This window comes from Mangifera indica, chromosome 19 (assembly GCF_011075055.1).
Source record: "Mangifera indica cultivar Alphonso chromosome 19, CATAS_Mindica_2.1, whole genome shotgun sequence".
In the NCBI taxonomy this organism is placed as follows: Eukaryota; Viridiplantae; Streptophyta; class Magnoliopsida; order Sapindales; family Anacardiaceae; genus Mangifera; species Mangifera indica.
The window spans coordinates 12,344,199-12,356,219 of NC_058155.1; the positions used below are offsets into that span (position 1 = coordinate 12,344,199).

General features: G+C 39.4%; 3 protein-coding genes across 3 annotated transcripts; 2 read left to right on the plus strand and 1 right to left on the minus strand.

The window, feature by feature from the left end:
* The first annotated feature begins 467 nt into the window (after positions 1 to 467).
* LOC123202933 (putative F-box protein At1g52490) lies at positions 468 to 1,445 on the plus strand. Its single transcript, XM_044619077.1, has 3 exons — positions 468 to 731; positions 798 to 892; positions 1,286 to 1,445. The coding sequence occupies exons 1-3, from the start codon at positions 468 to 470 to the stop codon at positions 1,443 to 1,445; spliced, it is 519 nt and encodes a 172-aa protein (XP_044475012.1).
* Positions 1,446 to 2,948: 1,503 nt separating this feature from the next.
* Positions 2,949 to 10,821, plus strand: LOC123203171 (DExH-box ATP-dependent RNA helicase DExH12-like). Its single transcript, XM_044619388.1, has 4 exons — positions 2,949 to 3,107; positions 3,229 to 6,212; positions 6,847 to 7,236; positions 7,338 to 10,821. The coding sequence occupies exons 2-4, from the start codon at positions 3,264 to 3,266 to the stop codon at positions 10,527 to 10,529; spliced, it is 6,531 nt and encodes a 2,176-aa protein (XP_044475323.1). The 5' UTR covers positions 2,949 to 3,107; positions 3,229 to 3,263; the 3' UTR covers positions 10,530 to 10,821.
* Positions 10,822 to 11,337: 516 nt separating this feature from the next.
* On the minus strand, positions 11,338 to 11,878 carry LOC123203172 (calvin cycle protein CP12-3, chloroplastic-like). Its single transcript, XM_044619389.1, has one exon. It carries the CDS (start codon positions 11,850 to 11,852, stop codon positions 11,454 to 11,456), a length of 399 nt encoding a protein of 132 aa, XP_044475324.1. The 5' UTR covers positions 11,853 to 11,878; the 3' UTR covers positions 11,338 to 11,453.
* Positions 11,879 to 12,021: the final 143 nt, after the last annotated feature.

Sequence of the window (12,021 nt, forward strand, 5' to 3'; positions counted from 1 at the left end):
ATCTCCCTCAAATCTCAAAACTCTTAACAATAAATTGATTCAAACAAGAAGTGAAATGATGTACTATTCTTATTTGTCATTTTCGGTTGTTAGAAAATATGAAAAATCGATGAAAAAGAGCGAAACTCGTTACGCCCGTGGGAGATCCGAATTTTTCTTTGAATTTAAACAATAAATCCGTAGGAAATGTGGGGTTTATATATAAAAACAGTTTAATCATTTCCCAAATTGAAGATATTTTTGCTTAATCCTTAGAATTTAAGATAATTTCACTTAACACCCTTTAATTTTAGACATTTATTATAATTTCCCTTTCGTTTTGAACCTTACCATGTTGACTGTCGGCCAATGCAGTCCCAAAGTAGCAGACTAGCAGGTGAGGTGGGTGAATGATTTGATACAAACAAATGGCTGTCAAGCATTGCATCTAATACGACCCGCAAGCCATAGCTAATTGTGCTTACATTATGACTTTCATTCCGGCTCCTCTGCTATTCGAATTTCTCATCCGACTTCCTGTTAAATCTTTAGCAAAGTTTAAGTGCATAAACAAGACCTGGTTCTCTCTATTATCAGATCCAGATTTCATTTACTCCCACTTAAACCGAGCCAAGACGGAAAATCATTTGGCTCTTTTATTATCGTTCATTTCACATGATAATCTTAGCAGCACCATAAACTTCTTCGCCATCAACGATCATGAACTTGCAGATTTCGAATACTCAGTTCAGGTATGCTTGGACTCCTACTGTGTCTTGCCTTCGTGCAACGGCTTGGTCTGTTTTTTCGGTCTCCAGGGTGGAATTCATATTTGCAACCCCGCCACCAAAAACACAGTGAAACTTCCGGGAAATCGTGCAAAAGGGTCTCGCCTACTGAGCTGTGGATTCGGGTTTGATAGGAAAGGAAAGAAGAGAAAAATTTTTCTCACGAACAGGGAAAAGGGATGAGGGATGTGTCTCTCCCTGTAAGGAGAAGGATAAAGATAGTCATCTGCATGCCTCATTTTCTCATTGACATCTCTAGTTGAAAGGGTGAATAATATTGTTGTAGGAGTAAGCAATATCTCAATAAGATAAACAGAATTATAGAATTATAAACTAGTTGATAAACCAAATTGTTAAACTAAAATTTTAATTGGTAAACCTTTTTTTTTTTTTTTTTGATGAATTAGTTCGGGTCAAATCCCACCATGCTTAGAAATAGTAAATCTGTTATCATCAATTAATTGCAATCAGGTTCAAACTTTGAGCTTCTGGCTAATTAATTACCCACTGTTGGTCAGGTACGAAGGCGTGGATGAAACCTTGGAAAATACCCTTAAGCTTACGGAGTTGGGATTTAAGTTCAAATACAGCTTGGAAGATATGTATGCAGGAGCTGTGGACACTTGCAGAGCCAAAGGACTGCTTCCTCTTTCTTCTGAAAACCCCGTCAATGAGTAGACCAGCGTCGACTAGCAGATAACTACCATTCTGCTGAAGACTTTATTTATTGCCACTCATTTTGATCGAAGTTTCATTTCTGTACTTACGATTAATCTATTGCTTCGGAATACATTGTTTGTAAAATTTTCACTATTAATCACTCTGAAAAATCCCTAAACACATCAATCCCAGTTTCACAAATGATTAGTAAATATAGAAATTGACGGTTAATTTGAGATACACAAAACCCTATTTGAGTCATAATGCAAGAACATTGAATCTTAATCGGAAATTGAATATGTTGAGGAATGATTAATCCTTGATTAGTCTTCTCTCCTAAAACTTCCATTTTTTAACAACTTTTAATTAATAGATTTGCTTATATAAGTTTAAGAGAAAGCATTTAACCTATAGGTTAATTTTAAATTAAACCAAGCTCGACTTTAGGTTAACTTAAGTTTAATTTAACTCAAAAAAGTTGAGTTTTCCTCAAACCAAACTTAAGTTTGACTTAGTTCGAATTAGGTTGAACTTGAGTTCATCAAGGCTTGATGGAGAGCCCAACTCAAGTACTAAGCAAAATTCAACTTGTTTGACAATAGTATTTAGTCATGCTTAATGACTTGTATTAAAATGATGATATTTTAATATATATTAATTAAAATAATTTTGTTTCAGTTGTTTTGAATCGAGTTTATCTAAACTCACAAGCTTGATAAATCAAACACCCTAGACTTAAAACTTGAGCTCGATAACACTGCACCCCTAGGCTTTAATTTGCCTAGGAGTAGCTTATTTTGAGCATAATCAAGTTCTAATAATCAAGTTCTAACCAACTCAACTCCTATTTAACCTAATTTATCTTTTTTATTTTTTGTTTCAATTAAAAATAGAGATCTAAGTGATAAATTTTTTATGTTGGGAGAGAAATTGTAATTTGTTTATACTTTAAAAGTATAAATGATATTAATCTTATAATATTTATATATTTTATAAACAAAGAAAAATACTCTTTGACAATTTAAATTAACATTTAATGTTGATTAAAAAAATAGAACGATGTCATTTTTCAACTTCAGGGGTGACAATTTGTCATTTTGAGATAATTGAGGTGGGAACTAGTCATTTTTCTTTTGTATTTTAAATCAAGATAAATGACATTAATTTGATGTAAGTTATAATTTTATTCAAAAATAAATAAATAAAAACGTTAAGTAGGATTATGTTTCAAGTTCAATTTCAGGATTAATTGGTCCTAGTTCAAGATTAAGAGTTAAAATAAAATATAAAGTATAAGTTATTTAAGTCAATTGAAATATTTGAGTTGAAACCAATTCGATTTAAATATAAAGTTAGGTTATTTTTAATAGAATTTGAATCTTAATTTTCTAATATTAAATTAATTTTAAATTAATTCTTTTAAATATAAACTAAATTCGAATTATCTAATCGAAATTGGGCCAGTCCAACCAGCCCTAACCCAAGTGCTTTGGTGAAAAAAAGCCATCATGGAACTACGTCGTTTCATTTTATCACTTACCGGCCGATAGAAGTTTTAAGGTGGTGACGTAGTGTTCAGGTACAGAACGAAAATCTCAGAACCGAGAGACTGAATGAGAAGCAAATACGACTAATTGGCTTCTAATCTACGGCGCGCGGTTTGTTGGTCGTTATATAATCGTGAGTATAGTCTCTGTTTCCAGTTTTCATTTTACACTTGTGTTGTTGCCATTTTTGTGTTTTTGCTTCTTATTCTGCTCATTAGGGTTTGGTTAGGGTTTAACGTATTCTTGCCTTTCAGTTAGGGCTTGACTTGATTTCAAATCTACTTCCAAAATGGCACATCTGGGAGGTGGTGCGGAAGCACACGCCCGATTCAAACAGTATGAGTATAGAGCAAACTCGAGTCTTGTTCTAACGACGGATTCACGGCCACGTGATACTCACGAGCCGACAGGCGAGCCTGAGTCCCTCTGGGGTAAGATTGACCCCAGAAGCTTTGGTGACCGTGCTTACAGGGGCAGACCCCCTGAGTTGGATGAGAAATTAAAGAAGTCTAAGAAGAAGAAGGAGCGTGATCCACTTTCTGAACCTGTTCCACGACAGGGCAAGAGACGTCGTCTTCGACAAGAGAGTGTTCTTACTTCCACTGAGGAAGGGCTTTACCAGCCCAAGACTAAGGAAACCAGAGCTGCCTATGAGGCTATGCTCAGTGTCATTCAACAACAATTGGGTGGTCAGCCTCTTAATATTGTTAGTGCTGCTGCTGATGAGATTTTGGCTGTTCTTAAAAATGATGCTGTTAAAAACCCTGATAAGAAGAAGGATATTGAGAAGTTGTTGAACCCCATACCAAATCATGTCTTTGATCAGCTTGTCTCCATTGGAAGGCTTATTACTGATTATCAAGATGGGGGTGATGCCGGGGCTTCTGCTGCTAATGGCGATGAGGCGCTTGATGATGATATGGGCGTAGCTGTTGAATTTGAAGAGAATGATGATGAAGAGGAAGAGAGTGATCTGGATATGGTTCAGGAGGAAGAAGAGGAGGATGATGATGTGGCTGAGCCCAATGCTTCTGCAGCTATGCAAATGGGTGGTGGGATTGACGATGATGACTCACAGGATACCAATGAGGGCATGAATCTTAATGTCCAGGATATAGATGCTTATTGGCTTCAAAGGAAAATCTCTCAAGCTTATGAGCAACAAATTGACCCACAGCAGTGTCAGAAGCTCGCAGAAGAGGTTCTGAAGATACTTGCTGAGGGAGATGACCGTGAAGTTGAGACTAATCTACTGGTGCATCTTCAGTTTGAGAAATTCAGCCTCATTAAGTTTTTGTTGCATAATCGTCTGAAGATTGTGTGGTGCACTCGTTTGGCGAGGTCTGAAGACCAAGAGGAGAGGAAGAAGATTGAGGAGGAAATGATGGGTTTGGGCCCTGATTTGGTTGCAATTTTGGAGCAGTTGCATGCAACAAGGGCAACTGCCAAGGAAAGGCAGAAGAATCTGGAGAAGAGTATTAGAGAAGAGGCTCGCAGGCTGAAGGATGAGAGTGGTGGAGATGGTAGCAGGGATAGGAGGGGTCTTGTTGATAGAGATGCAGATGGTGGCTGGTTGCAGGGTCAGCGCCAGCTACTGGATCTAGACAACCTTGCTTTTGAACAGGGTGGTCTTTTGATGGCAAATAAAAAGTGTGATCTTCCTACAGGGTCATATAGACATCTTAGCAAGGGTTATGAAGAAGTTCATGTGCCAGCATTGAAAGCAAAACCGCTGGATCCCAATGAGAAGTTGATAAAGATAACTGAAATGCCGGAGTGGGCACATCCAGCTTTCAAAGGAATGACACAGTTGAACAGGGTGCAGAGTAGAGTGTATGAGACTGCCCTTTTTTCAGCGGATAATATACTTTTGTGTGCTCCTACTGGGGCTGGGAAAACTAATGTTGCTGTGCTTACCATACTTCAGCAGTTAGCATTGAATCGGAACCCAGATGGTTCATTCAACCATAGCAACTATAAGATTGTCTATGTGGCACCAATGAAAGCTCTTGTCGCTGAAGTTGTCGGTAATCTTTCTAATCGTTTGCAGGTATATGATGTCAAGGTGAGGGAGCTAAGTGGAGACCAGACTCTCACTCGACAACAAATTGAAGAAACACAAATAATTGTGACCACTCCTGAGAAGTGGGATATCATTACCAGAAAATCAGGGGATCGAACGTACACACAACTTGTGAAACTGCTGATCATTGATGAAATTCATTTGCTTCATGATAATAGAGGGCCTGTGCTTGAAAGTATTGTTGCTAGAACTGTTAGGCAAATTGAAACTACCAAAGAGCATATTCGGTTGGTTGGGTTGTCAGCTACACTCCCCAATTATGAAGATGTGGCTTTATTTTTACGAGTGGATTTGGGAAAAGGGTTGTTCCACTTCGACAATAGTTATAGACCTGTCCCTCTTTCTCAACAGTATATTGGGATCACAGTCAAGAAGCCACTGCAAAGGTTCCAGTTGATGAATGATTTGTGTTATGAAAAGGTTATGGCAGTTGCTGGAAAGCATCAAGTTCTTATTTTTGTTCACTCCAGGAAGGAAACAGCAAAAACAGCTCGTGCAATACGTGATACCGCACTTGAGAATGATACCCTTGGTAGATTCTTGAAGGAGGACAGTGTCAGCCGGGAGATTCTCCAAAGTCACACAGATATGGTCAAGAGCAATGATCTTAAAGACCTTTTGCCTTATGGTTTTGCAATTCATCATGCTGGGATGACTAGGGGTGACCGTCAACTTGTTGAGGATCTTTTCGGTGATGGACATGTGCAGGTGTTGGTTTCTACTGCAACTCTGGCTTGGGGGGTGAATTTGCCTGCTCATACGGTAATCATTAAGGGAACCCAGATTTACAATCCAGAGAAAGGAGCATGGACTGAACTTAGTCCTCTGGATATTATGCAGATGCTTGGTCGTGCTGGAAGGCCTCAGTATGATTTGTATGGGGAAGGGATTATCATTACTGGTCATAGTGAACTTCAATATTATCTTTCTTTGATGAATCAGCAGCTTCCTATCGAAAGTCAGTTTGTGTCCAAACTAGCCGATCAGCTAAATGCTGAAATTGTTCTTGGGACTGTACAAAATGCTAAAGAAGCCTGCAATTGGATTGGATACACTTACCTCTACATTCGTATGTTACGAAATCCTTTGCTTTATGGTTTATCGCCTGAGGTTCTGAAAGAAGATATAACATTGGGGGAGAGAAGAGCTGATTTGGTAAGAATATCTGTAGTGTAGTTTCTTCTTTTATCTCTTTTCATTGATTGGCAGGATCTCATTGTTTGTCATTCTCATTTGTTTCTGGATGCATGTTAGTTCTAGTTGCATTTTTAATCTGTTCCTTATTCACCTTATGCTGTTGCTTAGTATGAGGGGAATTTTCTTTTCACCAAAATGAATCAATTTTTGGTCCTTTGCATGAGGATTTGACTAGGCATTTAAAGATATGTGTATGTAAACTTATTTCTGTCCATGATTGTTTCTATAACTGCACTAAGGCTCTTTGATATGAAAGTTTCTATTGATTTGAGAGTCTGTGTGTCGTTGCAATTTTTGTATCAACTTCCTTGGGCTATATTTGTATCTTTTATAGTATCAATTTTTATATCAACTTCCTTGGAATTTTCCTTAAGGAAACAATGAGAAAAAATTAGTTTTTCCAGCCTCCTCTTGTATTTGTCTAACTTTTCTAATTTAACATTGTTCTTGTATACCTTGTAGCTCACCAGATTGATTTGTCATTTGCACATTTCATTGGACCATTTCACTGTCAGTTTATGTAAATCATAATAGTTCTTTCTTTCCATGTGCTGAAATTTGTGTTTGGTTGTTGTTTGATTTCTTCTCGCAGATTCATTCTGCTGCCACTATCTTGGACAAAAATAACTTGATCAAGTATGATAGGAAAAGCGGATATTTCCAGGTTACGGACTTGGGTCGCATTGCAAGCTATTACTATATAACTCATGGAACAATATCTACATATAATGAGCATTTGAAGCCAACAATGGGTGATATTGAGCTTTGCCGGCTATTTTCTCTAAGTGAAGAATTCAAATATGTTACAGTTAGGCAAGATGAAAAAATGGAGCTGGCTAAGCTGTTGGACCGTGTTCCCATTCCGATAAAGGAAAGCCTGGAAGAGCCTAGTGCCAAGATTAATGTTTTGCTACAGGCATACATTTCTCAGCTAAAGCTTGAAGGGCTTTCATTGACTTCTGACATGGTGTTCATAACTCAGGTTAGTTTTCTTCATGTTGCCATGTTCTTCCATCGTTCCTTTAACATTCACAAGATTTCATATATGTGTTATCTCATTTGATTTTTTTAATTCTTAATCAGAGTGCTGGACGTCTTATGAGAGCTCTTTTCGAGATTGTATTGAAACGAGGTTGGGCACAATTAGCAGAGAAAGCTTTGAACTTGAGCAAAATGGTTACTAAACGGATGTGGAATGTCCAAACACCTCTTCGGCAGTTCAATGGAATCCCAAATGAGATATTAATGAAGTTGGAGAAGAAAGATTTCGCATGGGAAAGGTATTATGATCTCTCACCTGCTGAGCTTGGGGAGCTCATACGGTACTCAAAGATGGGCAGAACTCTTCACAGATTTGTTCACCAATTCCCAAAATTAAACCTTGCTGCACATGTTCAGCCAATAACTCGCTCTGTTTTAAGGGTCGAACTTACAATAACGCCTGACTTCCAGTGGGATGACAAGGTGCATGGATATGTGGAGCCTTTTTGGGTAATTGTGGAGGATAATGATGGTGAATACATTCTTCATCATGAGTATTTTATGCTTAAGAAGCAGTACATAGACGAGGACCACACACTGAATTTCACTGTGCCTATATATGAACCATTGCCACCGCAGTATTTTATACGTGTTGTGTCAGATAAGTGGCTAGGTTCACAAACGGTTTTACCTGTCTCTTTCAGGCACCTTATTTTGCCAGAGAAGTATCCTCCACCTACAGAGCTCTTGGACTTACAACCTCTCCCCGTGACAGCATTGCGCAATCCAGCATATGAAAACCTTTATAAGGATTTTAAGCATTTTAACCCCGTCCAGACTCAGGTCTTTACTGTGTTGTATAATACAGACGATAATGTCTTAGTTGCTGCACCTACAGGGAGCGGGAAGACCATATGTGCAGAGTTTGCCATTTTAAGAAATCATCAAAAAGCATCTGATAGTGTCATGCGTGCTGTATATATAGCACCGATTGCAGCTCTTGCTAAAGAACGCTTCCGTGATTGGGAGGAGAAGTTTGGTCACCATCTTGGAATGCGGGTTGTTGAGTTAACTGGGGAAACAGCAATGGATCTGAAACTGCTTGAGAAAGGGCAGATAATTATTAGTACTCCAGAGAAATGGGATGCTTTATCCCGCCGCTGGAAGCAGAGGAAGTATGTGCAGCAGATTAGTCTTTTCATTGTTGATGAGCTCCACCTGATTGGGGGTCAAGGTGGTCCTGTCTTGGAGGTGATTGTTTCTCGAATGAGATATATTGCCAGCCAGGTTGAAAACAAGATCCGTCTTGTGGCTTTGTCTACTTCTCTTGCAAATGCCAAGGATCTTGGAGAATGGATAGGGGCTACCTCTCATGGCCTTTTCAATTTTCCTCCTGGGGTTCGTCCTGTGCCTCTGGAAATACATATTCAGGGAGTGGATATAGCCAACTTTGATGCAAGGATGCAAGCTATGACAAAACCCACATACACTGCAATTGTCCAACATGCCAAGAATGGAAAGCCTGCACTTGTATTTGTCCCTTCAAGAAAGTATGTCCGACTCACTGCTGTGGATCTGATGACATATTCAAGTATGGATGGTGATCAGAATTCAGCTTTTCTGTTGCGGTCCCATGAAAACTTTGAGGAATATCTTAGTGGTATCAGTGAAGAGATGTTGAGAGCCACTTTACGTCATGGAGTGGGGTACTTGCATGAGGGTTTAAGCAGTTATGATCAAGAAGTTGTTTCAGAGCTATTCAAAGGTGGATTCATTCAGGTTTGTGTTATGAGTAGTTCTCTCTGCTGGGGAGTGCCATTGACGGCACATTTGGTGGTTGTGATGGGAACACAATATTATGATGGGCAGGAAAATGCTCATACAGACTATCCTGTTACAGATCTATTGCAGATGATGGGTCATGCCAGTCGACCTCTGCTTGATAATTCTGGGAAATGTGTCATCCTATGTCATGCCCCTCGTAAAGAATACTACAAGAAGTTCTTGTATGAAGCTTTTCCTGTTGAAAGTCATTTGCATCATTTCCTACACGATAATTTCAATGCAGAAGTTGTTGCGGGAGTTATTGAGAACAAGCAAGATGCTGTGGATTATCTCACTTGGACGTTTATGTACAGGAGGCTCACTCAAAATCCAAACTACTACAATGTCCAGGGTGTAAGTCACAGGCATCTCTCTGATCACCTCTCGGAGCTGGTTGAAAACACATTAAGTGATCTGGAATCAAGCAAGTGCATCATTATAGAAGATGAAATGGACCTTTCTCCTTCGAATCATGGCATGATTGCATCTTACTATTATATCAGTTATACTACTATTGAACGGTTCAGTACTTCTTTGACTCCGAAGACAAGGATGAAGGGTCTTCTGGAGATTCTTGCTTCAGCTTCAGAGTATGCACAACTACCTATACGTCCTGGGGAGGAAGAGGTTGTTCGCAGGTTAATTAATCATCAGAGATTTTCATTTGAGAATCCAAGATGCACTGATCCACATGTTAAGGCAAACGCTCTTCTTCAAGCACACTTTTCTAGGCAATCAGTGGGTGGGAACCTTGCATTGGACCAGCGGGAGGTACTCCTTTCTGCTAGTCGATTGCTTCAGGCTATGGTTGATGTTATTTCAAGTAATGGTTGGTTGAGCCTTGCACTTCTGGCAATGGAAGTAAGTCAAATGGTGACTCAGGGCATGTGGGAACGTGATTCCATGCTTCTTCAGCTCCCGCATTTCACAAAAGATTTGGCAAAGAAGTGCCAAGAGAATCCTGGAAAGAGCATAGACACAGTGTTTGATTTGGTGGAGATGGAGGATGATGAGAGGCGTGAGCTCCTGCAGATGTCCGATTCACAGTTAACCGATATTGCAAGGTTTTGCAATCGTTTCCCCAACATAGACATGTCTTATGACGTACAGGATGGTGATAATGTAAGGGCTGGGGATGACATCACATTGCAAGTCACCCTTGAGCGAGATGTGGAGGGGAGGACGGAGGTGGGACCTGTTGATGCTCCCAGATATCCTAAAGCCAAAGAAGAAGGCTGGTGGCTTGTTGTTGGTGACACCAAGACTAACCAGTTGCTTGCCATTAAGAGGGTGTCACTCCAAAGGAAGTCAAGGGTCAAGCTTGATTTCGCTGCTCCTGCAGAAGCTGGAAGGAAATCATATACTCTGTATTTTATGTGTGATTCATATATGGGCTGTGACCAAGAATATAGTTTCGCTGTTGATGTCAAAGAAGCAGGCAGCCCTGATGAGGATGGTGGACAAGAATGAACAGAAAGTTGTGACTCTACTTTGGACTCTCTACTTTTAGTACAGCGTAAACACTATTTTATTTTGCTGAAGTCTCTTTTTAACTCAAATGTTTTTGCAATGAGGGGCTTGTATAACATGAAAGTATCTGGCTATCTGCAAAGGTCTGTATTAGATTTATATTAGTATCTGCTAAAATTTGGGATGCTCTGCATGTTTCACAGAAGCTAGAACTGTGCTATACATTTCTCAACTTGTTCTAATTATGCAGGCATGTAAAAGAGATTGGTAATCGGGATCTTCTCTTTTCGCAGTTAGTGCTGTTTGATTGTTTCATATTTGCTGGATGCAGGGACGAATTCAAAATCTGTTGCATGTATTGTTTGCTCATTATGCAGATTTATATAAACATTTGGTTGAAACCATTCTAATCTGTGTTTAGATGTATGTCCAAATTAGAGCTTGATTTGTTTCTAGTTGCTCAAGCTCGAATTGAATTAAGTTCAACTCAAGGATTTGACTTATTTCCATAAGATGAATCAAATTGGATGTTCCTGTAATACAGAGTCTGGTTTGAATATGGTTTTGGTAAGTGTTGTTCATTAGGTTTGAACGAAACAAGTTCAAATTTGATTTGGCCCAAACCCTTGTACTCTTTCAATGATTTGTTTATTCTTAAATTGTTTGATCGAATCAAACTGAATCTGTTTTGGATTTAAACTAAGCTTGAGCTTTGTTTGGGTTCAGGTAAGTGGAATCCGCCCCTGGCTGATGGAGCGAAACTATAGAAATGAAAACTGGTGCAACTCTGTTCTAAATTATTCAGTACTAAGCAAAGCAAAGCTGACGTTAGATTATTATACGATAATCACAAACACGGAGCATCATACAACACTTTAGGAAGAACAAGTAAACAACAAGGGACCTTTATACGATGCTTCGACTCTAATCTTCATAGACTCGACACTCGTCAGTCTCAGGATTGTCTTGGCAAAAGAATTCAAGCGGATCTTGTTCCTCAAGTTTGCGTCTGAGATCTGCCTTGGCTTGGCTCACTTCTTCCACTTCATCCCACGCAACCTTGCATTCGTCAGAGGTCATATCTCCCTCACACACTTGCTTTGCTTCAATCACTTTCTGCTCGATCATTTCCGTCAGATGCTTCTCCCTCATATGCGTCCCCTTGAACTTCGCCATTCCCGTGGCCTTCACGCTCATGTTCCTTCTCTCCGCCTTCTTCTGCTGAACCGAAACTGTTACTATGACTTTCTTTGAACAGAAACAAGACGATCTCGAAGCCAAGAACGATGTTCTTGTTGTTCCTGTTGAAGCCAAAGATGCCATATTCAATGCAATCGCTTTTTTCAAATTCCTCGCTCGCTTCGCCGATCGTTTTCGTTCTTGTTTGTTTTGTTCCTTCTTTATAAAATGCGACTGGTTGGCTCCGAGCCTAATCAATAGAGTTTAGTGTTTATTGTTAAATTACTAAGCAACCCTAGACTTCCATCAGTAA